We start from the raw sequence: 25,354 nt of genomic DNA, 5'->3' as shown, positions 1-25,354 counted from the left end.
CTTTTATATCCAAACAGTGCTGGAGCAGATTGTGCTGTTACATAATTACCTTTGAACTTCGTTTGCAGTATCCACAGACAAAATTTTTATTTATTTATTTATTTATTTTTTAATACAGAGGAATAGTGTGCATTTTGTGTCAATATTCTTCCCCTTTATTCTGGTTCGTTTTCTATACTGTCTGGTTCTAGGGCAAGTTGAACAGCGGTCGATTTGGAATGTTATATATAATATGGGGACGGGTAGTCAATACATCACGAGTTCTATTGACGCTATTGTTTGTGGTTATTTTGACCAGAGGCGGTTCGTTTCACACAAGTAGCCCTCGAAAACCGTATCTGTTTATGTTTGAAGAACTGTCTCGTTTCGAAAATTTTTCCTGGCCCCTCTCGTGGGCAACCCTTATTGAGACTGTTTTTACCAATATATTTTAGACTTCCGAACTATGCTGTGCATAAGTGTCGGAAGTTTTATAGAACGGAAATATCCGTCTGTCTGTCTACAAGTCGTATCAGATATTGAGACGTGGTTTGATCTATTCAGAGTCTCAAAAATAGATTCCATATCCTAGGCTAACCGTGTATTTAAACAGTAAATGGAAGAAATCAACCTTTTTCGGTTTCAACGTTTATCGCCATAGAACAAAAACGGTAACAGATAGTGACAGAAGGTTTTCTTGCAATGGATTCAGCGTCTTAAGAGAACATTTAATCACCATTTGCAACATTCGACCGAAACCGAAAGTACTTGTACTTATCCTTGTGCTTCCGGTTTCAGTACTGATTTCTGTAGAGCAGAAACGGTAAATGATATTGAGAATGTTTTTCTAATAGATTCATCGTCCGAAGAATAGGTTCCATCTCCTCTATTCAAGCCGAAAGTGGTAGAAATAAACCCATTTCCGGTTTCAACATTCATTACTGTAGAACAGAAAGGGCAATAGATAGCGACAATTGGTTTTTACAATCGGCTCAGCGTCTCAAAACAACAGGAGCTGCGGTGACTCAGTGGTAGAACGTTCACCTCTGATGCGTGGCGTCCTGGATTCGATTTTAGCACGCGTCAAGTGGGCTTTCTGGTGGAGAATTAGCGTATATGTGGATTTTCTCGGGGTTCTTCCGTTTCCACCCAATTTCCTCATTCCATAATTTCTTTCATTCTCATAATGACCGTCTCCTTTGACCTACATGTCGTATCCATGGGACGTAAAACTGAAAGATATATATATTTTTTTTTATTCCAAGATAACATGTCACCTGCAACATCCTACGGAAGTGGTTAAAATTTACTAGTATTTCCAGCTTTTAATACTTAATTCAATAAAGCAAAAATGATAAGAGATGTTGAGATGCATTATTTTGCAATCGATTCAGTGTCCTAGGAATGAGTTTTGTCTAGACTTTTTATCTATTTGTTGAAACAGTGTGTGGTGAAAATTACGTTTTTCCCTTACAACCTAAATCGGATAATAGATAAAACAAAAAAAAAAAAATAATAATAATAATAATTAGCGATATGCAGTTTTTTAATATGGATTTATACCAAAAATATGTTTAAACTCTGATTGTATTCTTATTGCGACCGGAAGTGAGACATCAATTACCACTTTCGGTTTTAATGTTTAAACTCTATATACAGGCACGTAGCCAGGATTTCGTGAAGGGGGGGGGGTCCGTGACATGAAATACTGTGGTCATCACACCGGGGGCTCAACGGCGTCGGGATGTATCGCCCCCATCGCCCAGTTCTTCGGAACTGCAATCAGCCACTGGTCCTTCAGGTTGGGGGTTGTGCCGGGCCGATCACTCGGCATTTAAAACCTGCGATCGAGCGTCGTAAAAGTATAAGCTTCGGATATGGACTGCTCTTTCTAGAAGACAACCTTGCTATGGACTGGTTTTGCTTTTGGAATTTCTTGGATGACGCTGGACCCGGGGCCGTGGGACGGAGGAGTGCAGCGCATGCGCACCGAGCAGGACCGGAAGGAGTGATGCCCTGAAAGGGAATGCTGGGAGTCTGCGGTGCGGGAATCTCCATTGGTCCCTCCCCTTACACGGTGAGACGTGGGTCCTCTCAAAAGTACCCATCAGTCGGCGGTGCAAGTGGCTCTGCCTCCTTGTCATTTTGACTTGGTGTCACAGCTTAGCTTGCTGACAAGGGTCATGCAGGTAGGACCTGCCAGCCTCGTTGGCCGCTTCGAACCACGACGGGGAAGCTGAGAGGATTTTGGTCTTTCTTCAGTTATGGCTTCGCATCAACCACCCACCCAGGATAGAGAGAGAGACGAAAAGCTTGGTCTTGGACCAAGATATTTAATTATCAAAGACAGATCAACTGACACAGTTGGAGCCTTAAGTAAATTGTCACCCTTTATAGTTCATCGTCAGCTTCATCATATAGCCACAGGAACGTTTCCTCCTGGACATATTCGTAAATTACAGAATAGAACGCCACTTGTTCAAACGACATCAGAAAAACAATCTCAACTACTTTTAGCAAGTACTCAGCTAGGACCTGTTCCTATTCTGGTTGAGCCTCATCGGCAGTTAAATACTAGCAAAGGAGTCATCACATGCTTCGATTTGAGAGAGTTACCAGAGGCAGAAATATGTGCCTGACTTACGGATAGCCATGTGACAGACGTCCATCGAATTACTACGAAGAGAAATTGTACAGTACAGCCCACGGATTCCTATATCATAACTTTCGCTCTACCTGACCTTCCAACGCATTTGAACGTTGCTTACCACCGTTTGAAGGTCCGCCCGTACATACCACTACCCCTACGGTGCTTTAACTGCCAACATTTTGGCCACTCAGCCCCTTCTTGTCATGCCTCTGCCATCTGTGGCAATTGTAGTTCCGCAGCTCATGGTCCGGCCCCATGTGCGGCCCCATCGAAGTGCGCTAATTGTAAAGGTGGCAACCCAGCTTGGTCACGTGACTGTCCTAATTTTATGGCTGAGAAGAAGATCCGTGAACTGATGGTAATCGAGAAGATCTCCGCAGCTGAGGCTAAACGAAGGCTACAGCCAAAAGTTACCTTCGGCACCAGTTTCTCTTCCCTACTAAAGACCAGCAGATCACAAGGTACTCAGTCAATTCTGCTACCCAGACTGGCGTTGAGGTTCCCAGTGCGCCAGTCTCTTCCAAGGCGTCCCGTACCACTGCTTCTTCTGTGAACCCAGGGCTATCCCGCACGAAGCACCGATCATCATCCGCTTCGCAACCTAAGCTTCCATTGATTGATCATTCGCCTCCACGAATCGTTAAGCCAATTCCTGCTTCTCAGTCTTCTGCCTCTCCGGCAGCTGGCTCTATCTCGTCTGCCTCTAATCACTCCATAACCCAGTTTTTGAAGCAGTCAAACAGCCAGCCTCCTACCAAACCCCTCACTAAGAAGGAACGGAAAAAACAGCTCCTGGCTCAAGCTTCCAAGGCTGCCTCTCCCTCCTCCACAGCTTCTTCTACCAAGGCATCGAAGAAATCTTCATGCACCCAGTCTTCTAGCCCACCTGGGGCGAAGAAACAGAAGCATACGTCACGTAGTCCATCTAGTGATGACGAGTCTCTTATGGATGATATGGTGGAGGAGGAGCTCGATAATTTTACCCTTGTGGAAGGCCGTGAAAAAGGCAAGCGCAGTACCTCGCTTCTTGTTCTCGATGCTCGTTGAACATGTCTCTTCTTCAATGGAATTTAAATGGCTATTCCACTCACTACGAGGAATTTAAGCAGTTATTGACATTGTTTCATCCTACCATATTCTGTCTTCAGGAAACGCATTTTACCTCTACTAGCAACTCAGTTCTCTCTGGTTACACTGTATATCGTCATGATCAGCTTACTGCAGGTCGTGCAGCAGGTGGTGTAGCAATCGGGGTCTCTGATGCTTACCATTCTGCTCTCATCCATGTGAATAGTGCTTTCCAGCTTATAGCTGTTCGTGTCTTCTTAAGACAACCTGTTACTTTTTGTTGTATCTACCTTACGCGTCATGACGTCTTTACTGCTGTCGATCTTGAACAGATTGCCCGACAGCGTCCATCCCCATTTCTGTTTGTGGGTGACTTTAACTCCTACCATGCACTGTGGGGCTCTCCTCGTACTGAGCCGCGAGGTCAGGAGATTGCCACTTTCCTTGACAACACAAACTCATTGCTCCTCAATGATGGCAGTCCCACACATTTTACTACTGCTACTGGTACCTACTCTCATTTGGACCTCTCCATTTGCAGTCCTCAACTTGGTGCCCATCTTACTTGGCGCGTGCATGATGATCTCTGTGGCAGTGACCACTTTCCTATTCTTGTGCATGGTCTTCCGCTCATCCATTCTGCTCCGTTCACTGCCTACAATCTACGTCGAGCAGACTGGGATCATTTTTCCGCCACTTTTCATTTCACTTTAGAACCTCGTTTTACTGTTGATGGTCATTGTGAGGCCTTTCAGCAGAGTATCCTGGCAGCTGCACACGACTCTATTCCTATCTATGCTGGTTCCCGGTGTAAACGCACCGTTCCCTGGTGGTCTGCGGAGATTCGTGACGCTATTCTGGCCCGACGTCGAGCACTACGTACTTTTCATCGTGCTCCTACAGCTGATAATTTGGCTCAATTTCGTCTTCTTCGTGCTCGAGCCCGCTATCTGATTAAGCAAGATAAGCGTCATAGCTGGCGCACTTATGTTTCTTCTCTTACTGCTGACAGCTCCATGACAGCGGTCTGGTCGCAAATTCGTCGTCTACAGAGACATGTTTCCTCCGTTGCGGTTCCATTCCTTATTATCGATGGTGTAATGGTCACTGATCAGGACAGAATTGCTGCTGCGTTAGGTCGTCATTTTGCGGATGTATCCAGTTCTACTCACTACTCAGCTGGATTCCTCACTTATAAACAACGCACCGAACGTACGCCACTTCAGTTCCGCTCTGCAACCGCCGAAGCTTATAATCTGCCTTTTACTACTGCTGAACTTGCTGCTGTTTTGGATTCTACAAAGGACACGGCACCTGGTCCTGATGGCATATGTTATGCTATCTCAGGCACCTGCCTGACGATGCCAAGCAACATCATCTTGACCTGTACAATCGCATCTGTCTTGAAGACTCTTTCCTCGATGCCTGGCGTGAAGCATACATTAATCCTATTTTGAAGCCTGCTAAACCTGCCACGTCCAGTGGAAGCTACCGCCCGATCGCCTTGACTAGCTGTTTGTGTAATCTTTTGGAGATGATCAATACCCGCTTAGTCTGGTTTCTTGAACACCATGGCCTCATTTCCAATCTTCAGTGTGGCTTTCGGCGCTTCCGTTCCACTACTGATCATTTGGCGCATCTTGAAATTGCTATTCAGGATGCATTTCGTCATCAAGAACATCTCATAGCCATCTTCTTTGACCTTGAAAAGGCCTTTGACACCGCTTGGCGATATGGCATTTTGCGTCAACTCCATCTCTGGGGCTTACGTGGCCACTTGGCTCTCTTCATCCAGAATTTTCTCCAACAACGTTCTTTTAGAGTCAAGCTTGGAGCTACTCTTTCTGCTCCGTTTCCACAAGAGAATGGCGTTCCACAGGGTAGTGTGTTGAGTGGCACATTGTTTGCTGTTGCAGTGAACAGTGTGATGTCGCAGCTCTCCCCTTCTGTTCATGGGCTGCTTTATGTGGATGACTTTACTGTCGCTCACGTGATCTCCGTACAGTTACTCGCCAGTTGCAGTTAGCGCTCAACCGCCTTCACCGATGGTCTACCACTACTGGTTTCAGCTTTTCTCTCACCAAAACACACTGCGTACATTTTTGTCGCCTTCGTCACTGTGCCTATGATCCTGAGCTGTTCCTTGGCTGTTCTCGATTGTCCTATGTGGATCATGTTCGTTTTCTGGGCTTGGAGTTTGACCGACGACTTACCTGGGCTGTTCACGTTCGAGACCTGAAGTACCGCTGTCTCCGCTCCATGAACTTACTACGTTTGGTGTCCCATCTTTCGTGGGGTGCTGACCGTGTGGTGATGTTGCGTCTATATCGTAGCCTCATCCGCTCCCAATTGTATTATGGCTGTGTTGCATATGGTTCTGCTCGACCTTCCATCCTACGTCATCTGGATTCTGTTCATCATCTTGGCCTTCGTTTGGCGCTTGGAGCTTTCCGAACTAGCCCTATTCCTAGTCTCTATGTCGAGGCTCATGAACCATCTTTTTCCCACCGTCGGGACTGCCTGCTTCTGCGCTATTACATTCATATCCGTGCCGTACCTGACCATCCTTCGGCCTTTGCCCTTGAGGCTGGTGCTCGCTATGACAGATATCAAGCACGACCTACTGCTACCCGGCCTTTTGGCATTCGTGCTATAGATCTTGGGGCTTCTCTTGGACTCGATGTCCCTGCCATCTATCCATTGGGCCTCCTGCCCATTCCTCCATGACAGTTCTTCCACCAGTTGTCAGCTTTCATCTAACGCAATTTAAGAAGTCTGTTACCAGCAATCAACAATTTTGTCAGGAGTTCTTCTCTTTTCTGGATGCGTACCGTACCTACGCTGTCTTCTACACGGATGGTTCGAAGCATGAAGATTCTGTTGGCTGTGCCTTCGTCACGGATGATCATAGCGCTGGCTTGAAGCTCCATCCTACTTCCACTGTGTTCACTGCTGAATTGGTTGCTATTCTGGAGACTCTGCATTATATTCGTCGACGCCATCTCCGACATGATCTCCTGTGCTCTGACTCCAGCAGCGCTTTACATAGTCTCACGGATGTGTCAACTGTGCACCCTATAGTTCAGCAAATTCTACTCTCTTGCCATTCCTTACGACTTGCAGGTTGCGATGTCCAATTTTGTTGGGTGCCTGGCCATGCTGGTATTCCAGGGAACGAGCGTGCTGACCGTGTTGCCAAAGAAGCTGCCCTTACAGAACCTGAGTATCCGTCACCGCTCCCCAGCTCTGATATTCGCCCTGTAATCAACCGTCTTCTCCTTCAGCGCTGGCAGACAAACTGGGATGAGCACCTTCAGAATAAATTGCATGCTGTCAAGCCGCGACTTGGTGTTTGGGCCACGAGTTCTCGTCCTTCAGGACTGGAAGAACGACGATTGGCACGATTACGTATCGGGCACAGCCATCTGACCCATGGCTACCTATTACGTCGTCAGAACCCGCCTTCCTGCACCCAGTGTGGTGCATTCCTGACCATCCGCCACCTTCTTGTGGAATGTGTTCCTCTTGCTACTAAGCGAGCCCGCCTTGGCTTACCAGCTGATCTGTCTACCTTGCTTGGAGACGATGTCCAGATGATCCAGCAAGTTTTCACCTACTTGCAGTCTTTGCACGTCTTGCGTGATCTGTGAGTGCATTTGTCACATTTCTTTTAATTAATTTATTTCTGCTTTTATCTACCGTTTGTGTTTTTCATGGTGGTTTTATGCTTGTCATAGCATTTCCTTGCTTTTATCTTTTTTACTGCACTGTCATATTCATTACTAATTATGGGCTGCCCCACGTGTGTGCACCTATTGTCGAGCTGCCCCGGCAGAGAAGATTAACATGCTGTTGTGTACTAACCCGTCCTTGTGTTTGTGTATCGAGTTTGCACATTTCTTGAATGCTATGACATTTTAATTCATAAATGACCGAACACCTTTTACGTACTCCAGACTTTGCTTTTACTTTATTATATCTGTGATACTATGCTTTTTTGTTCTTGGGTACTTCAATTTTCCTGTCAGAGAAGGGTGCAAAAGACCTCGATGTCGACGCGCTTATTTAAACCCTTTCAATCAATCAATCAATCACACCGGGGGCTCGATCATTCTAAACTATTTTACTGGAACATACATATGTGTTCGTTTAGCCAGGGTTTCGTAACGGGGGGAGGGGGTGACATGAAATTCTGAAGGTCCAGGAGCTCGATCAATCTAAACTACTTTACTATCAGCATATATTGGTTTGTTAGGACAGTAAAATGAGGATATGTTGGTAAGTATTTTAATAAACTATGAAGAAATCTTGAGTAAAATAATAATAAAAAAAAAGTATTGAAAAAGATTTTACAATATTTACGTCCTTCCTCTGTTCATTCAAATATAACAATTTTTCTTTCATTATGATCTCAAATATTATTAAAAGTACATATTCACTATTATAAAAAGTACATACTCAATAATATCTTGTAAAATATTTTACAATATCTGCGTTCCTTTCTCTGTTGAATCAAATAACAGAACTTTCCACATATATTTCTGTTTTTATTATTCCGTCAACTACTGTCTGTTCCAAATGACAAGTTAAAGGAGCAGTAGAAAATTGTTTTTGAAATAACATTTTTGACACTGCAAGGATGCGATGACAAAAAATTATAATAAAAAATTTCCACGCTGTTACACAACGACACTATGCTTTCGAAAGCTTGAGATCTCCCTGACTAGTAGCAGAAATTCTGAGAATTCCGTAACTTTTCTAAAAATTTCAAATTCTCTGACTCTTCCAGGATATCTCACTCACCTCGCCACCATGGATTACAAGTAATACAAATCTCCTCATAAGAAAGAGTAACCAAAAGCCTACTGTAGTTTTTTTCTTAATGCTGATCCTTCTTTTTCTCATTTCGTTTCATTCCTCCTTAATTTTTTTCATTTCTGGTCTTGAAGGGGGGTCGGGACCCCCTGGACCCCTCTTGGCTACGTGCCTGCTATATAGTAAGAACAGAAAGCGACTAATGGGATTTGAGTTTCGAGGAACAGAATTTATCTTTTATCTTATTTCTCTATTCAAGGAATAGTTATAGATGTACTACTTCAAGTTTGAGTATTGAATTTGTATAGTTTGGAACTCTACCGTTCACAGTGTAAAACGAAACTTACTTGTTTAAAATATAATGCTGCTTCCAGTCTTAGGTTGAGGAGAGAGGATGAAAGTTAAATCTTGCCTACAATTGTAAAGGAAGACTGTTCAAGAAGAAAGGTGTAGCCAATTTATTTTATACTTTGCTATACTTATAGTAGTCAGGTATTGGGAAGTTTTAAATTACGTAATTTCCCGGATTCGACATCGAGAGGTTGTTGAAAGGAGGTAATTTATGATGATTAAAAAAGAAAGAAAAATCTGGTATTCTACTCCGAAGAATAGCTCCGAAACTTTTTTTTTTAAAGAAAAAAGTTGAAATCAGTTCTTGTAACGGTAATGCTAAAAGATATCACTTCAGTTCTAAACATTGCTTCTAATGAAGTAATGGGTACAAGGTTTTTTAGCATATTAGGATGTTAGCATATATTTGATTATACCAATGTATTGAGTAATGCATGCATGATTCATACATTTGAAGCAAGTATATCTGATCTTTACTTTACATGAAAAATATAAATTTAAAATTAAAATACAACTTAGTGTCGCACAGAAAAAAAAAATAAACCAATTGAATGAATCTAGGGATCATTTTACACAACTTTTACGAATGTTTATGTAACCGATATTCAATAAGACCTCTTGAATGCAAGATATCTAAATGTTGTTTCATTTTGTTTCAGGTATGTCCGGCAGATGGTAGCAATGTGTATTGCTGGCTTCGCGGTGATAGTTTCAGCGGAAGTTCGCAGATGTCAGACTAGTAAGTTACTCACTGTTCATGCGCACAGAAAACAAAATTTTCTTTCACTCATCCACCTTAGGAAGAAACATGCAAGAAGTTACATTTGAATTGACATATTCTGCTTCTATACTTCAAACATATTATTTAGAAATTTAAATAAATACAAATGTATTTTAAAACTTCTGTAGAAGCATGGTTGTCAACAATAATTCTAATGTGTCGTTCTACTCGGACCTAGCAGTTCTGAAGTGGTGCGTGTGAGGATTTATTATTATTATTATTATTATTATTATTATTATTATTATTATTATTATTATTATTATTATTAATCCTCGTGAGGTCCAAGATTCCTTGAAAAGTTTATGTATAGGATTTTGGGATGAATTAATGAAAGTACATTATGAAATAGTTGGTGGAATGAAAATGTGAGAGAAAATGGAAAACCGGACAAAACCCACGAACGCGACGTTATCTATCACGAACTTTAAATTAACTCCTTGTATCCCAACTCCCCTCATTTAAAAAAATGATGCGTAAGTACTACTGGATTCTGAAACAATGACTTGCGAGCGTACACTGTATCCTAAACCATTCCTTGAAGAAACTACAATAGGTCTCCTAGTTTTGGAACTGTGCGGCTTTAAATTCATTTTTCGTCGTCTTCTGTAGCTTATAACTTCGGTAGGTCGCATTTTTGATTCTATGTTTGTTGGACTGTTAAGACTTTTTTGTTTGTGCACCTAGGGATGCGCACGAGACAAGATTTGTAGCTGTCTCGTCTCGAAAATGTGCTGTAAAATTGATGTCTCGACTCGAACAATGTATATTTCTCTATTGGAAGAGCCATGTCTCGACTCGAATTTTGTCAGGAAAATCTTGTCTCGACTCGTCTCGTGCGCATCCCTACGTGCACCTTTTGTGAACTCTTATATGATTTGTATCTCTGTTGTGATCAATATTTCAACACTTGGTATATTTCAAAAGAATGATAATCAAGACAGCAATATTGCTTATGGCTGCGCAATTTGATCACCCATTGTGTGATTTAATAGCAAACAGAGGGTCTAATAACGTAGAAGAAACAAGTCTAATAATAATGTGGAATAAACTGGTGTCTTAATAGATACTGACTGCTTCGCTGTGCAATATTTGTTAAATACCATACTTTAACAGCACCTATTTTTTTTAATGGTTTTTCGTGAACTTTTGATAATTCTATAGCGGTTGTATATAAACATCCTGGTAATGAAATACGACGAATACTTTCTGATGAAAAGTAACTTGACGAAGAAAATCCAACCTTCTAATTCTGATTCGGTATAAAGTTCCTTAAAAGTATCCTTTCAGTGTGTGCATCCTCAAGTATCACAAACACCAGTCAAAATAAAGCCAAAATCTGCCATTGAAATCTTTGAGAACTTCGAGAGAAGTTGTCAATAGACTCTTCAGAAAACTCCCCCAAAACTTCGAAGAGTTCAGTATTTAGTTCAATGTGTTTTGAAGACTTATTCCTAAAGTTGTAGTGACGTGAAAAAAAAATTATAGCTATCATAAGAAATGCCCGATATCATTTTGAAACGCTGTTTATCTAATTCTTTTTCTCCCATGAAAGTTCTGTAAAGTGTAAGATGGCCCAGTACAAGAAATTTCTTTAATAGAAGCAGAAATAAAATTACCGGAACTGGTGAGAATTCGAGCTAAGTGTGAAAGTAAACTTACGTCATAATATAAGAAAACTTACATAATAAAAAATGAACATTTAGGTTTTGTGCAGCCCAGGATACTCAGTAGGGGAAGATGGGGTAATAAGAGACTCGGTGTAATAACAGACAAAAGTACTGATTCTTTGTGTATATATACTTTGTTACTGGGCAACATAATAGAAAATTATTTAATTTCTTTCCAATGTACAGGGACACTGCATATATATATATATATATATATATATATATATATATATATATATATATATATATATATATATATATAATTAATTTTGAATTTCAATTGTTGTCTCTTACCCTGTATGGCTGCCCAGATTTCTTTCATACTGTGCCTTGTTATTAAATGGGGTTTCAAGGAATATGCCTAAGATGTACGAGTATTCTATTGCCCTACCTTTTTACAAGTTTTTATTCTGGCTATTTTTCTGTCAGTTATTATTATTATTTTCATACAGTTTTTCAGTGTCAAAACTATTTTGTCAATCATCTCTTGTAGTCCTCCTAGGTTTTAGGTATTATAACCGTATCATATGTATACCAGATCTTGTTAATGATCTGCCCTCCAATCTTAAAATCTCCAATTCCTACTAATGCTTCCTTCAGTAAACATTCACTGTAAATGTTGAATAATTGGACCGACAAACTGCATCCTTGTCTGACTCCTCTTCCAATCTCCACACTATTGGTTTCTTATTTATTCAAGCACAGCTTCACTCGTTGTCCTATGTACAGGTTTTGAATGAGTCGTTAATATCTCCAGTTGACTTTGTAACCGTCCTCAGTTCGTGGTCCATGTTCGGGCTGTCATTTATTTGTAACCAACTAGAGGTCTGGGTCCATGTTCGGGCAGCTATTTATTTGTAACCGCCTGTAGTTCTGTTCGCTGTCCTCGGCTCGTGGTATTACCAATAAGTATACTCCTGATACTTTAACTTACCTGGACAGGACGACGAAGACCTCTCCAAGAAAGGTTACAAACTGTTTCCCAAAAAGCTCGTCGGTCTCAATAATGAGATGAGCATTAGGCGCCGAGAGGTTCGGGTGTCTCGTCTCGAAAACCTCACGGACGATCAGACGGTCATCCAGACCATAACACACACAAACATCACTCATACACACAACGAAAACACACTGGATTAATTGACACTATACTTATTTATTGGAACACTATTTTGAAAAAAATAACGAAGAGAAATGAACACAACACTGGACACTAATAAATTTTGCCGCTGAAATTACGTTTTGCCCTATTCGGGAAATATAGCCCTTTCTATATATATATGATTATAATTCAGGTATCACTAGAAACACTTTGCTCACACCATGAACACACTTGGGGGATTCGCACTGGGGAAAAGTTGTCTGGATCGTCCCACGATGAACCCAATTGTTACGCTGAACAGTCCTGCAGCGTAAAAGTAAATCTTGAGTAAATAAACGAAAAGAAGGTCTTCACAGTTGAATTCTGATATTGGAGGGCGCGTATATAACGTTTTAAACGCACAAGGTCTGAGGACCTGGGATTTCACTGATTGGGGCTAGCCGTAAGTAATCGTCCTTCATCGGCTAAATAGCTTGTGCCCCTTAACACAACTTATGTTTGAAGTTCAACGCGAGATGCGTGGTTGCATCTTCCAGACCTGGAGTCAAACTCCCTGAGCATTCAAGCTCAAGCTACGGGTTGCAATGGTCAACAGAAAAGTGTTGGCAGTTCATTTCAAAAATTACTCAGCTACTCACCTGTATGCACATACAAACAGAATATAGAAAACAATTTCTGTTAATTTTAGTCAACTGCCCATAATGCACTAGACACGGCGATAACACTGGCGTGAGAAAGTACAGATAACGGGCTACGAAACAACACAGTTGGTGCCACTTTGGTTACTGAAACATCTGGTCAGTCCGTATTTCTCCAATCTATTATAATGTTTCCATAAGCGATTAAAGAAAACACTTAATTCAGTTCCCATTAACTATAGAATATATACTATGCATATAATGAGTCAGGGAGAAACACTGAAATGGTTAGTCACTAGCTGAAATGTTCTCAGCAAAATCAATGTTTTAAATATATATATGAAAAAACGATGAAAGACTTCTTTGTCCAATTGTGTGGGAAAGAAGCAATTCCCACCAAAGAAAGAACTTATATGCGTTGCAGAATAAAGTACGAATTGAAAATAATAATCACTGTCTACGAAATATACAGTGTGTCCACAAAAAATCCTTCTATAACCTGGTAGCGGTTATATATGGTGTCCGAACGTGGAACGACCTGTTAAGTGCACACGTAGACAGGTTGAGAACCCTTGGCCGTCTGACGAAGTATGAATAAAATTAGGTTTTTCACCTGAAAATTTAAAATAAGTTAGTTGGCAACACTGTCATATGGTGTGAGACTTACGTGTATGAACGTTGAATGGTTTTTCACCTGAAAAAGGGCTATTTAAAATAGTTAAATAACTTGTCCACTCACTACAACATGATGAGGTTCCTGCATGAGCAATGTCCAATCCAAATGTTCCATAAAGTAATAAGATCCTCTTGAACAATTGGTGCAGTTGAGTGTCCTTATCTTCCGTTTCTTCACATGTTGAAACCATGCTGTCTTCCTGTGTGAGTATCCTCCGTGATTCTCCAACGATGAGTTGATGAGGGGAGAAGGGGAGTTTTTTTTTTTTTTTTTTTTAACACTGGTGTGAGAAACGAGACATGGTTATAACACCTGTATGATAACTTTTTTTTTAAGTTCGCAGAAAGCGTTTATAGGGCTATTAAAATTCTTATTAAAAAAAAAAAACACAAATACTTTTTGTAAAATGTTTAAGTGTTCCGTTTCGATCACTTTATTTGATATAATATGAAGTAAATACGTTATAGGGCTATTTAAATGCTTTTTTTTGTTTTTTTTTTTTAACACTAATAAATTCTTTTCATAAAATGTTTAAGTGTTCCGTTTCGATCACTTTATTTTGTGTAATATGAAATAAATATACACACTCAATAACTATTCAAGAAAACATCGATTTAAAGAATTATCAAAATTTCAATAAAAATTGGTAAATATACTGATATCTATATTTAAAATATCAAAATGTAAATAGACAAATAGCAAAAATCTTAAACGTATTAAAATATTAGAATTATTGTCAAAGTTTCAATATTTCTGTAACATATTTAAAAAGTATGAAAATCATTGAAAAAGTAAAATGAATGGAAATGTAAACACATGACAAACTGACAATATATAAACAAAATAAGATTGTCACCTGTATGTCCCTTTTTTTTTTTTTTTTTTTTTACTGTGCCTCGTGTTGTTTGGCAGAAAAGAACGAAAAATCGTTTTTCAAAATAAAAAAAAAATAAACTTAAGTGTCAAAATTGACGTTCATAGTAATTCCAAGAAATAAGCATGATTCTGCATATCAAAGAAAAGATCGTGATTTCGTTGACATGTACGAAGAAAATTTGGCACGCCATAAGATCAAATGCCATCTGCTCGTCGTGAAAATCGAGACTTTAATTCAGTAATGCTCAATACAACAAATGGTTTCGTTCTGAAACAAAGTTATTATTAGCTTAGGCCTAGAATAATGGTTGTTGTTCACTTCTAAAACGTAAACATTGTAGGGTTACCAGAATAGATGGGTATTATCTGCAAAAAATTTATTAATAAAGTGTTGAAAACTATTCAATATTGATCCAAGTTTTTCGAAGGTCTAAGTCAAGGAAGTTGACTCACTAGTCCAAACATTCCTGAAAATAAATGGTCATTACACCATGAATTGACCAAAACTATTGGTGGGAAAAATGTGTAATACTACACGTACTTACACACACAATATGCCATCGACACCTGCGAGGCAAAAAACTAGAAACGAGGAAGGCCTGCAACCCTAGGCACTTAGAAAATGTTTCTGCACAAAACTGAAATATAAACATTAATATTCAGTAAAATGCGTGTATGTTCCCTGGAACATAACGTACATCATCCACCTAGAAAAAATGTGTAAACACACAAAATACAAATGCTCTCGTAGCATCGTAAAGATATGTCTCTACAAGACAAAATACATGAGACCTATTAAAAGAAAAACATGAGATACAAACAAGAATATAGTCAACGACATTACAACTTTCTGGTCAGTCCGAAACATCAAGATTAAATTCCCTACGAAACGGTTATGTCGCTCCACGACAGTTAAACTTCCTTAGGCATCTTCGCTACAAAATATTTAAAATGGTCTTATTGACATATTAAAATTCAAAGTCATCGAGCATATGAAATAATTAACAAAGTAATTTTCAAGAAATCGTTATGGCTTCATGCTGTTGGAAAGAAAATAAGTTTATTATTCGGGATCTATATCGCATTCGAATAGTTTCTAGGACATACTAGAATTAAAATATACTTTTCTCAAAATTAACATGAAAAATAAACATTACAACTCATTAGCATACAAATCCACAATATAGTTACGATTCATAAACGTTAAAATATTCGCTGAAATGTTACTAGACAATAACATACACTAAAAAAAAATCTAACCTAAGAATACACATGGTTAGTTACGGGTTACTATAAAAGAAGAAGAGAAATGAAAAACTATATTTTGCGATTGATGGCGAAAATACAGTTAGCTATGGAATATCCAATGGATTAGCCACATCCATTTTTGCAACAGATCTGCAATTCCAGGAAATATTGCCTCCCTGAAAAAAAAATATTTATATTTATCCCCATAAAATATCCTACCCGAAGAAGTTTCCCTACGGTCGTTCAGTGGTCTAGAGAAGACGAAAAAAAAAATGTTAATTAGAAATTACAAGAAAGTATAGAAGTTAAACATATTTCCGCATACATATTAATATGAGGGGAAAAACGACCGTTCACCATCAGAATATCTGTTCATATAGTTCCTTCTACAATAAAAAGATTACTGCTTTCGTTCGGAGAATTATACTATTCACACGACATTCCTGCACACCCTATTAGCTAACAAGGAAATGTCTGTTATCACTTGTTTAAGGCTTAGCCTACTTTCCGTTCTAAACTTTTCTCTTCAAACGAATTATATCATGTCACATCCTGGAAATTCAAATAAAGTCAAAATCAGGTAAATGACGTAAATGAGGTTCAATAAAATTACAGTAAACACTTCAAAATGAAAACGAAAATCTAAGATTTACACTGAAAAATAAATTTAACATTGATTATAAATGTAAAGTTTCATATTCTACGCATGAGATTACGTACTAAGTTTCATTTACAAATACAGAAATATATACATAACTAACAACTAAAAATTTTCTCATTCTAAGCATCTCGATATTTTTTTTTTTTTTTTTTCTGAAAAGAAAATCAAACATTAATTATGAGTCATACGTATGATAACATGTTTAAGGATTTGGAAAGTGGGAAGGGATTCTAAAAAAAATTATATTTTTTTTTTAAATTTGAAAACAATAAAAATATATATATTATAACGCCAAAATATCTTCCCACTAGCTAGGAATACGGAACTGCGCCACTAGTTCAAATTGCTTTTGGATAAATGCAATCTCCCTACGTATATGATACGTTAATTATTTACTAAAAGATCTAAATTCAAACATCTAAAATGAAAACAAGAAAAAATTAATGACATTAAACTAATAGTAAGTCATTAATAAGGTTTGCAACACTCATACACAGCTGACTGAGGTGTGAAGTGCTACACGGAGCAAAGACAGAAAAAAGAAAAGAATGAATCAGCTGTATATCACCCGTTATTCGTAACCATAAACACAAGTGGTTCTACAGTCTGGCGACTGCCTTATCGAAACAAGAAAAAGAAAGAAAAACATGTTATCTACTCTTTGCCGAACAGTTAAAGGCTGGAAGCAAAAATGAGTTTAAAAGAAATGCGTAGTTCTTCTTTTCGTGTCCAGGTGTTTTATCCACAACTAAAAGCAAAAAAGAAGAAAATGAATGAATGTCTATCACCTAACAGTTAAAAGAAAAATTGAAAGAAATGCATTGCTTTCCTAAAAGAAAATTCGTATCAGTGTAGGATTTTTTTTTTTTTTTTTTTATTAATGAAGTGAATCTCACTTAACATCTGTTTTAATTCCTGCTCTCTGTATAGCTTCTACGTAATTGTAGTCCACCGGTAAGGTTAGGTGCGATTAATGGGATACACGTAGGCTCCCAATATGTTGAATTGAAGTAATAATGTAACCAAGGATCTCCTAAATAAAGAGATAACAAACGGGTGGTTGATAAGTTATTAACCTGTAAAGGAGTTGAATTATTCTCATCGGACTTGTTTTCGGAATTTGACAAGTTGACTTCTCCACTAGGGGGAAAAGAGATTGGTTCTTGAGTTTCATTAACAGGTGACAAATTAAGGTCATGCAAAAGATCTTCTGGTAGTTGGCGACGTGCCAAGGCCATCCAAATTTCACGGGTTTCAGGGGTAGGTTCCCATAACTTAGTCCTGTCTATCGAATGAAGTCCTAAATATTCACCTGTGGAAGGGTCAACAAGTTCAACAACACGGTCATTAATGACCTTAACACATAAAAGGGGTCCTCGGTACAAATCAAAAAATTTTGATATTTCACCTTTCAATAGACTACTGATATTACGTTGCTTGAGAAAAATCAAATTTCCTTGTTTTAAACGTCGTCGCTGTTGCTGACTGTCGTTCCATCGTGCGTTCCTTTTTTCAATGATGGCTTTTCGTCGGTGGTCTGCCATAAGTAATTTATTCGACCAACTAATCCCGTCTTCCTTATCAAAATCTTCAGATACCTGTAAACCAAAATGCTTAAAAATGGGACGAGAAAAATGAATATTAAGATACAAACTTGCTGGTGAAACACCAAGACTTTCAACGATGGAGTAATTATGTAACAGAACTGCTTGCGTCAGGTTCTCGGCCCATTTATTATGTGACTGACAACATAATAACCTAAGAGTAGATACAAGAATTTTATTAGAGTGTTCTGTGATGTTACTCATTGGGTGATACGGTGTTGTATGATGGACTTTAATATTGTACTCTTGCATTTTAGATAGAAACTTTTTGCTATGAAACACTGCAGCGTTATCTGTCAGCACCGCCTGAACGATACCTAAATGTAGCATGTATATATCAAATAAACACTTGATGACTGAAGTAGCAGTGGCGTTCTTCAAGGGGTAAGCTGTACAATATTGAGTAAATACATCAACAGTAACTAGTGCGAAACGCGCACCATTTTTGCCTGATGGGTATGGGCCTAAAAAATCAAGGGCTAATAAAGCTCTAGGTTCTGAATAAGGATTAGTGGACAAGAAACGAGCTGGTGGGTGGTGATCGGATTTAAATTGCATACATTTCACGCAATCCTTTAAATGTTTCTTCACATCTGATCTCATTTTGCTCCAATAAAATGATTTTGAAATGATCCGAAGCGTTCTGTCTACTCCTGGGTGATCTAAATCGTCATGGTAAGCTGTAAGAACGTTATTCACTAATGACCTGGGAATGCAAATTTTATATGAGTCTGGGAAATGAAAATCTCTGTACAAAAGAATACCATTATCGAGTTTGAAAAATTTTTCCCAATTGCGTGAATTCCTTGGGAGCTCTTCTATCTTCTCGCCTGCTAAGAAAGAAATAATGGGGAGATAATCAGGATCTTCCTTTTGTGCGTTCTGTAACTCTTCAACTGAAATATTTTTGATTTTGTCTTGAATAGCCTGTAAAAGATGAACACGTTTAGTTGGTAATTCTTTGGAAGGGAAGAGACGTGAAAGCGCATCTGCACAAAGGTTCTCGGAACCTTTCTGGAAACGTATTTCGTACTCCAGCTGCTGTAATTCCAGGGACCATCTAAGAAGACGAGTGTTCCAAGGCTTAGCCTTATCCAACCAACTGAGATTTTTATGATCTGTAATAAAAATAACATGGTGACCAATTAGCAATTGACGCCATTTTCGGACCGCAAATACGATTGCAAGACATTCGATCTCACTCACACTATAGCGAGACTCAGCAGGTGTTAAAGTCCGACTAGCGAACTGGATTACCTTTTTCTGTCCATCACTGTACTGATATAGGACTGCACTAACTCCCAAGCGGGATGCATCCGATTCTAAGTAATAAGGTAAATTCAAGTCAGGGTGTGACAAGAGAACATCTTTACAAATATCGTCTTTAATTTGTTGAAAAGATTGTTCGTGTTCTTCAAGCCATTGCCACCGTTTTCCCTTTTTGAGAAGCTGAAAAAGAGGTTGCATTTTTTCTGAGAAATGAGGAATAAAATTTCGTGACCAATTAAAGAGACCAATTACAGATTGTAAAGATTTAATATTGGTGGGTCTGGGTAAGTTACGAACCGCTTCTATGGTTTTTGGATCTTTTTTGATGCCTTCGGGAGTAATCAAGAAACCTAAAAAAGATATGGAATTAGTGCAAAACGAACATTTTTCAATGTTAAGAGTAAGATTGTATTCTCTAAACTTTTCAAAGATTTGTCTCAGCAATGCAAGATGTTCTTCGAAACTATCTGTAAAGCAAGCCAAATCGTCAATGTATCGTAAGATTTTAGCATGTAACTCTGGTCCCAATACTTTTTGGAGCATACTGTTTAAAACACTGCTACCATTTTTGTAACCAAAACATGTGACTCGATATTGGTAATGCTGGCCTTCGAAATTAAATGCTGTATATTCCTGGGACTTAGGAGTAAGCAAGGCCTGATTATAGCTACTTACAAGATCCAGGGAGCTAAGGAAAGGTTTACATTTTACTTTTAATAATAAGTCCTGTATGCCCTCAGATTTTGTTTGACGAAGTTCTACAAACTGGTTCGGCAAGCGAAGATCAACACATATTCTTGGTTTCCCGTTTTTCTTGGGAACTACAAGGATAGGATTGCTGTGAACAGAATTTGAATGACAAATTAATCCTAATTCTAATAACTTATGAATCTCATCTCGTACATCTTGGAGATACTTATGAGGGATGGGATATTGTTTACGTACCAGTGGCTTGTCAGTTTTTACCTCCATCTCATAAACGAAGTCTTTACAGAGACCTGGATAATTCGTAAAAATATCCCTATATTGTGACAAAAGAGAGTATAATTGCTTTTTCTGTCGGTTGTTTAAATTAAAAGTGCGGTTAACAGCATCTCTAATCTGCTCGTCTGTAGCACATTGTTTTACAAAAGTGGCAGCTGAAATAGAAAAATTGTTGTCTATCGTATCTCTCTCTTCATCTTCGGAGATTTCCTGAAAGTCAAAATTTTCTGGTAAAAGATTAATAATGGTTTTCAAATTATTATATTCCATGGAAATCGTACCATCCGAAAGATTAATTTGGCTTCTCAAAGCAGTAAGTGCATCAAGTCCTAAAATAAGATCTTGATTAAGAGATTCTGTAACATAAACTTTTACATAAACAGAAAGGTTATCAATTTGAATAGTGACTAATGTGTAACCTCTTACTTTTCTTCTGGTTGACCCACTGAAATCCACTAAAAGTACATCATCAGCTGGAGTGAGTTTGGGTGACGTCACATCTGCGCTAATGCGTTTCCAAAGCGCTAAAGACATGAGGCATGTATCGGAGCCTGTATCCGCCAGACATTCAACTTCAGTATTACAAACTAAGACTTTAAGTTTAGCAGAGATAGGGTTGGGTTGCGCATTAATATAATGGTCTAGACAATCTGTGTCCGATTCGCAATCACTTCTAGCTAAATCAGGATTATTTACACTACAAATGTGAGTATGCGATACCAGAAAATGCTTAGTTGGACCTACAGTGGGATAGTATGTATTGGCCGGTACCCGGTCCTCAGTACCGCCTTTTAATTGTTTTCCGAGTGGCCAGAATTCCATTCATTACGTCGGTTTGACCGGTTTGAGTTGTTCCTATTGTTATGATTTTGCCTATTGTTGTTATTTCTACTATTATTATTCCTCCTTTCATTATTGGTACTATTGTTTCGCCGATCCCTAGAATTATTGTTCTTTCGTTCAGGTCTAATCTTAGAATTATCGCGCGAGTTGCGATTCCTGTTCCGTTCCTCACTATTTCTCTGATCACGTGATCTCGAGGATCGGTTTCTATTATTTCTACTATGGTCACGTCGCGTACGACCTCGGTTCTGATTCCTATCAATTCTCATATTATTTACACGCTGATCCTGGTACCTTTGATTATTATTCTTATTATACGAAAAATTTCGTTGGTTACTTTGGAAACCGAAATTTTGATTACCATTATAATTATTACCCTGCTTGTATCTTTCTTCTCTACGACTTTGCTGAGCCTGTAAAGTTTCTAATTTTTGAATTGCAGCCAAAAACTCCCTGATATTATTACATGAATGAAGAAAGAGTTCAGTTTTAAATCTATTAGGCAAAGTCTGTATTACATCTGTAAGTATGAGAAATTCAGGCAATTGCGGTGTCAATTCACGAAGTTTATTGAATTGATCTAGCGCGAAATCATGTACGGAACTATGTACCTTGGGATCGAACCTAGTACTCTTACAGGTTGATAGCCTGTGTTGTACTGTGGCTTTTCCCGCGAAAGCTTCAATAAGTGCTTGTTTGATTTGCTCATAGTTAGTAAAATCGTCTTTCCTGATATTGTACCAACTTAACGAAACTCCTTGCAACAAATGTGGAATGAGTTTAAACAGAGCTTTATCAGAAAGGTTGGCTAATTGAGCTGTAAGCTCTAGCTTTTGCAAATAATTGTGAATTGATTCACTGGAAGGATCACCCTGAAATTTAGGGAAACACTGAATTTCCTTAAGCATGACATCGTCTTTTAATTTCGTATTTTTTCTCTGGCGATTAGTGAAAGTAACATTTTTGTCGCGCTTGCGCCTTCGGTCACATACAACCTTGATTTCTGAATCATCACTTGTACTATCACTACTACTGGTGTTCTTACACTCCGAATAAGCCGAATCACTATAATGCCTAACTTGTCTAGGAGTATCTGTTTCTACTCGGGGTTCGAATTCTGACGCTCTATTTTCGGTACTTTCTACTCTCTGGGCGAGCTCTACCATATCACGTCTAATTTCTTTTATGTTCTTATCTATTGCCCGTATTTCGGCGCGACATTCTGCGTTAGATTCATTTTTTACCTTCATATTGTAATCTATCAGTTTCGCCTCTTCATATACCATTTTAATGTCTTTACCTTGCCTTTCTACGCGTTCAGAAATTTCCTCAATACGGTCATGCATCTCATCTAATTTATCGATTGTGTCTATATGTAAACTAACGCAGCGTTCCTTATTAGCCTGACACACATCTCGGGCTGATTCCAACTGCCCTTGGAGGGATTGTGTGTAATCGTGCAAGCCTCCTAAATGATTCTGAATTTTACAAACTTTTGTTTCTATTTGTTCTACACGATGGTATGTTTCTTCAGTCTGTTGCCTAACTTCGACGCTGGTCTGTGTGGCGAGTTCGATTGCCTGTTTAGTACTATGACTGACTTCGTGAAGCTGGTCATGAATTTTAAGTGTGATGCCATCGTATTTTTGTTCGAGAATTTCGTTCCTTCGTTTACTTTCGGCCTCCACATTCCTAATACTTTGTTCTAATCTTTGGTTGTTTTCGCGACATTCCCTTTGTACAGCGTCTAACTTCTGACCTAACTCACTCTTTAGTTCTTTTTCTAATCTAGCTAGGTTTTCTTTATTTTCCTTTTTTAAATCTTCAATATTCTCTTTATTTCTATCTACTTTTTGTTCTAATCTATCTAGGTTTTCCTTATTTTCAGCACGAGTTTCTTTATTTCCCTGTTCTAACCTAGCGAAATTCTCTTTAAATTGAGCAAAATTCTTTTCAAGAAATGAATTCATCTTAGTAATCATATCTACTTCCTGTGCCATCTTGGACAAAGATAAAACTTAAAACATATGATTAAGATAAAATATACTATCACAAAACAGTATGATTAAAATCACCTGAAAGAGAAGTTTTTTTTTTCAGATTACTGGTACTAAGTTGAAAGAGAAATGATATATTAAAATATTAATCTTATATGTATATTCGAGCACCAACGGTCTCGATTCGGGTCGGTAGTTCGGGCGTCATTTATTTGTAATCGATTGAGTGTTCAAGTCCCTGTTCGGGCGCCATTTATTTGTAACCGTCCTCAGTTCGTGGTCCATGTTCGGGCTGTCATTTATTTGTAACCAACTAGAGGTCTGGGTCCATGTTCGGGCAGCTATTTATTTGTAACCGCCTGTAGTTCTGTTCGCTGTCCTCGGCTCGTGGTATTACCAATAAGTATACTCCTGATACTTTAACTTACCTGGACAGGACGACGAAGACCTCTCCAAGAAAGGTTACAAACTGTTTCCCAAAAAGCTCGTCGGTCTCAATAATGAGATGAGCATTAGGCGCCGAGAGGTTCGGGTGTCTCGTCTCGAAAACCTCACGGACGATCAGACGGTCATCCAGACCATAACACACACAAACATCACTCATACACACAACGAAAACACACTGGATTAATTGACACTATACTTATTTATTGGAACACTATTTTGAAAAAAATAACGAAGAGAAATGAACACAACACTGGACACTAATAAATTTTGCCGCTGAAATTACGTTTTGCCCTATTCGGGAAATATAGCCCTTTCTATATATATATGATTATAATTCAGGTATCACTAGAAACACTTTGCTCACACCATGAACACACTTGGGGGATTCGCACTGGGGAAAAGTTGTCTGGATCGTCCCACGATGAACCCAATTGTTACGCTGAACAGTCCTGCAGCGTAAAAGTAAATCTTGAGTAAATAAACGAAAAGAAGGTCTTCACAGTTGAATTCTGATATTGGAGGGCGCGTATATAACGTTTTAAACGCACAAGGTCTGAGGACCTGGGATTTCACTGATTGGGGCTAGCCGTAAGTAATCGTCCTTCATCGGCTAAATAGCTTGTGCCCCTTAACACAACTTATGTTTGAAGTTCAACGCGAGATGCGTGGTTGCATCTTCCAGACCTGGAGTCAAACTCCCTGAGCATTCAAGCTCAAGCTACGGGTTGCAATGGTCAACAGAAAAGTGTTGGCAGTTCATTTCAAAAATTACTCAGCTACTCACCTGTATGCACATACAAACAGAATATAGAAAACAATTTCTGTTAATTTTAGTCAACTGCCCATAATGCACTAGACACGGCGATAACACTGGCGTGAGAAAGTACAGATAACGGGCTACGAAACAACACAGTTGGTGCCACTTTGGTTACTGAAACATCTGGTCAGTCCGTATTTCTCCAATCTATTATAATGTTTCCATAAGCGATTAAAGAAAACACTTAATTCAGTTCCCATTAACTATAGAATATATACTATGCATATAATGAGTCAGGGAGAAACACTGAAATGGTTAGTCACTAGCTGAAATGTTCTCAGCAAAATCAATGTTTTAAATATATATATGAAAAAACGATGAAAGACTTCTTTGTCCAATTGTGTGGGAAAGAAGCAATTCCCACCAAAGAAAGAACTTATATGCGTTGCAGAATAAAGTACGAATTGAAAATAATAATCACTGTCTACGAAATATACAGTGTGTCCACAAAAAATCCTTCTATAACCTGGTAGCGGTTATAACTTCAGGAATTCCGTCCAATTGACTCGGTCGAAAGCTTTTCGTCAGTCGATGAAGCACAAACACAACTCTTCGTTTATATCAAGAATTCTTTCTGATACAATTTTCATCAATCCAATAGCATCTCTGGTGCCTTTTTCTTTCCGGAATCCAAATTGATCTTCTTCTAACATCTCATCATCTAAACTTTCCAGCCGCCTGTTCAGTATGCGTGCAATAATCTTTCCAGTGTGGGAAATCAGGCCAATGGTTCTGTGATCGCTGCACTTCTTTGTTTGCTTTTTCTTAGGCAATGCAATCATTGTAACATGAAGAAACTCCTTTGGCCATTTTCCACTCAGGTAGAATTGTTAATAAGTGAAATCAGTATTTTCATTGCCTAATTCCTTGAGCAAATCTACTGG

At 38.7% G+C, this 25,354-nt stretch overlaps 1 protein-coding gene across 2 annotated transcripts in view; it reads left to right on the top strand.

The window, feature by feature from the left end:
- LOC145680977 (liprin-alpha-2-like) overlaps nt 1-25,354 on the top strand; it is a 339,480-nt gene that overhangs the window by 178,549 nt on the left and 135,577 nt on the right. Inside the window, exon 2 of one of the 2 annotated variants that reach the window (XM_081752215.1) lies at nt 9,523-9,796. The exons of the other annotated variant lie outside the window; for it this stretch is intronic. Coding sequence (XP_081608341.1) covers nt 9,523-9,603 — 81 coding nt within the window. The 3' untranslated portion in view covers nt 9,604-9,796. Of the gene's footprint in view, nt 1-9,522; nt 9,797-25,354 lie in introns of those variants that run through there. 2 annotated transcript variants of the gene reach the window in all.

The sequence above is a fragment of the Thermobia domestica genome, chromosome 3 (genome assembly GCF_964235325.1).
Source record: "Thermobia domestica chromosome 3, izTheDome1.hap1.1, whole genome shotgun sequence".
In the NCBI taxonomy this organism is placed as follows: domain Eukaryota; kingdom Metazoa; phylum Arthropoda; class Insecta; order Zygentoma; family Lepismatidae; genus Thermobia; species Thermobia domestica.
The sequence above is the reverse complement of the archived record's forward strand: the minus strand, read 5'-3'. Positions and strand labels throughout refer to the sequence as shown.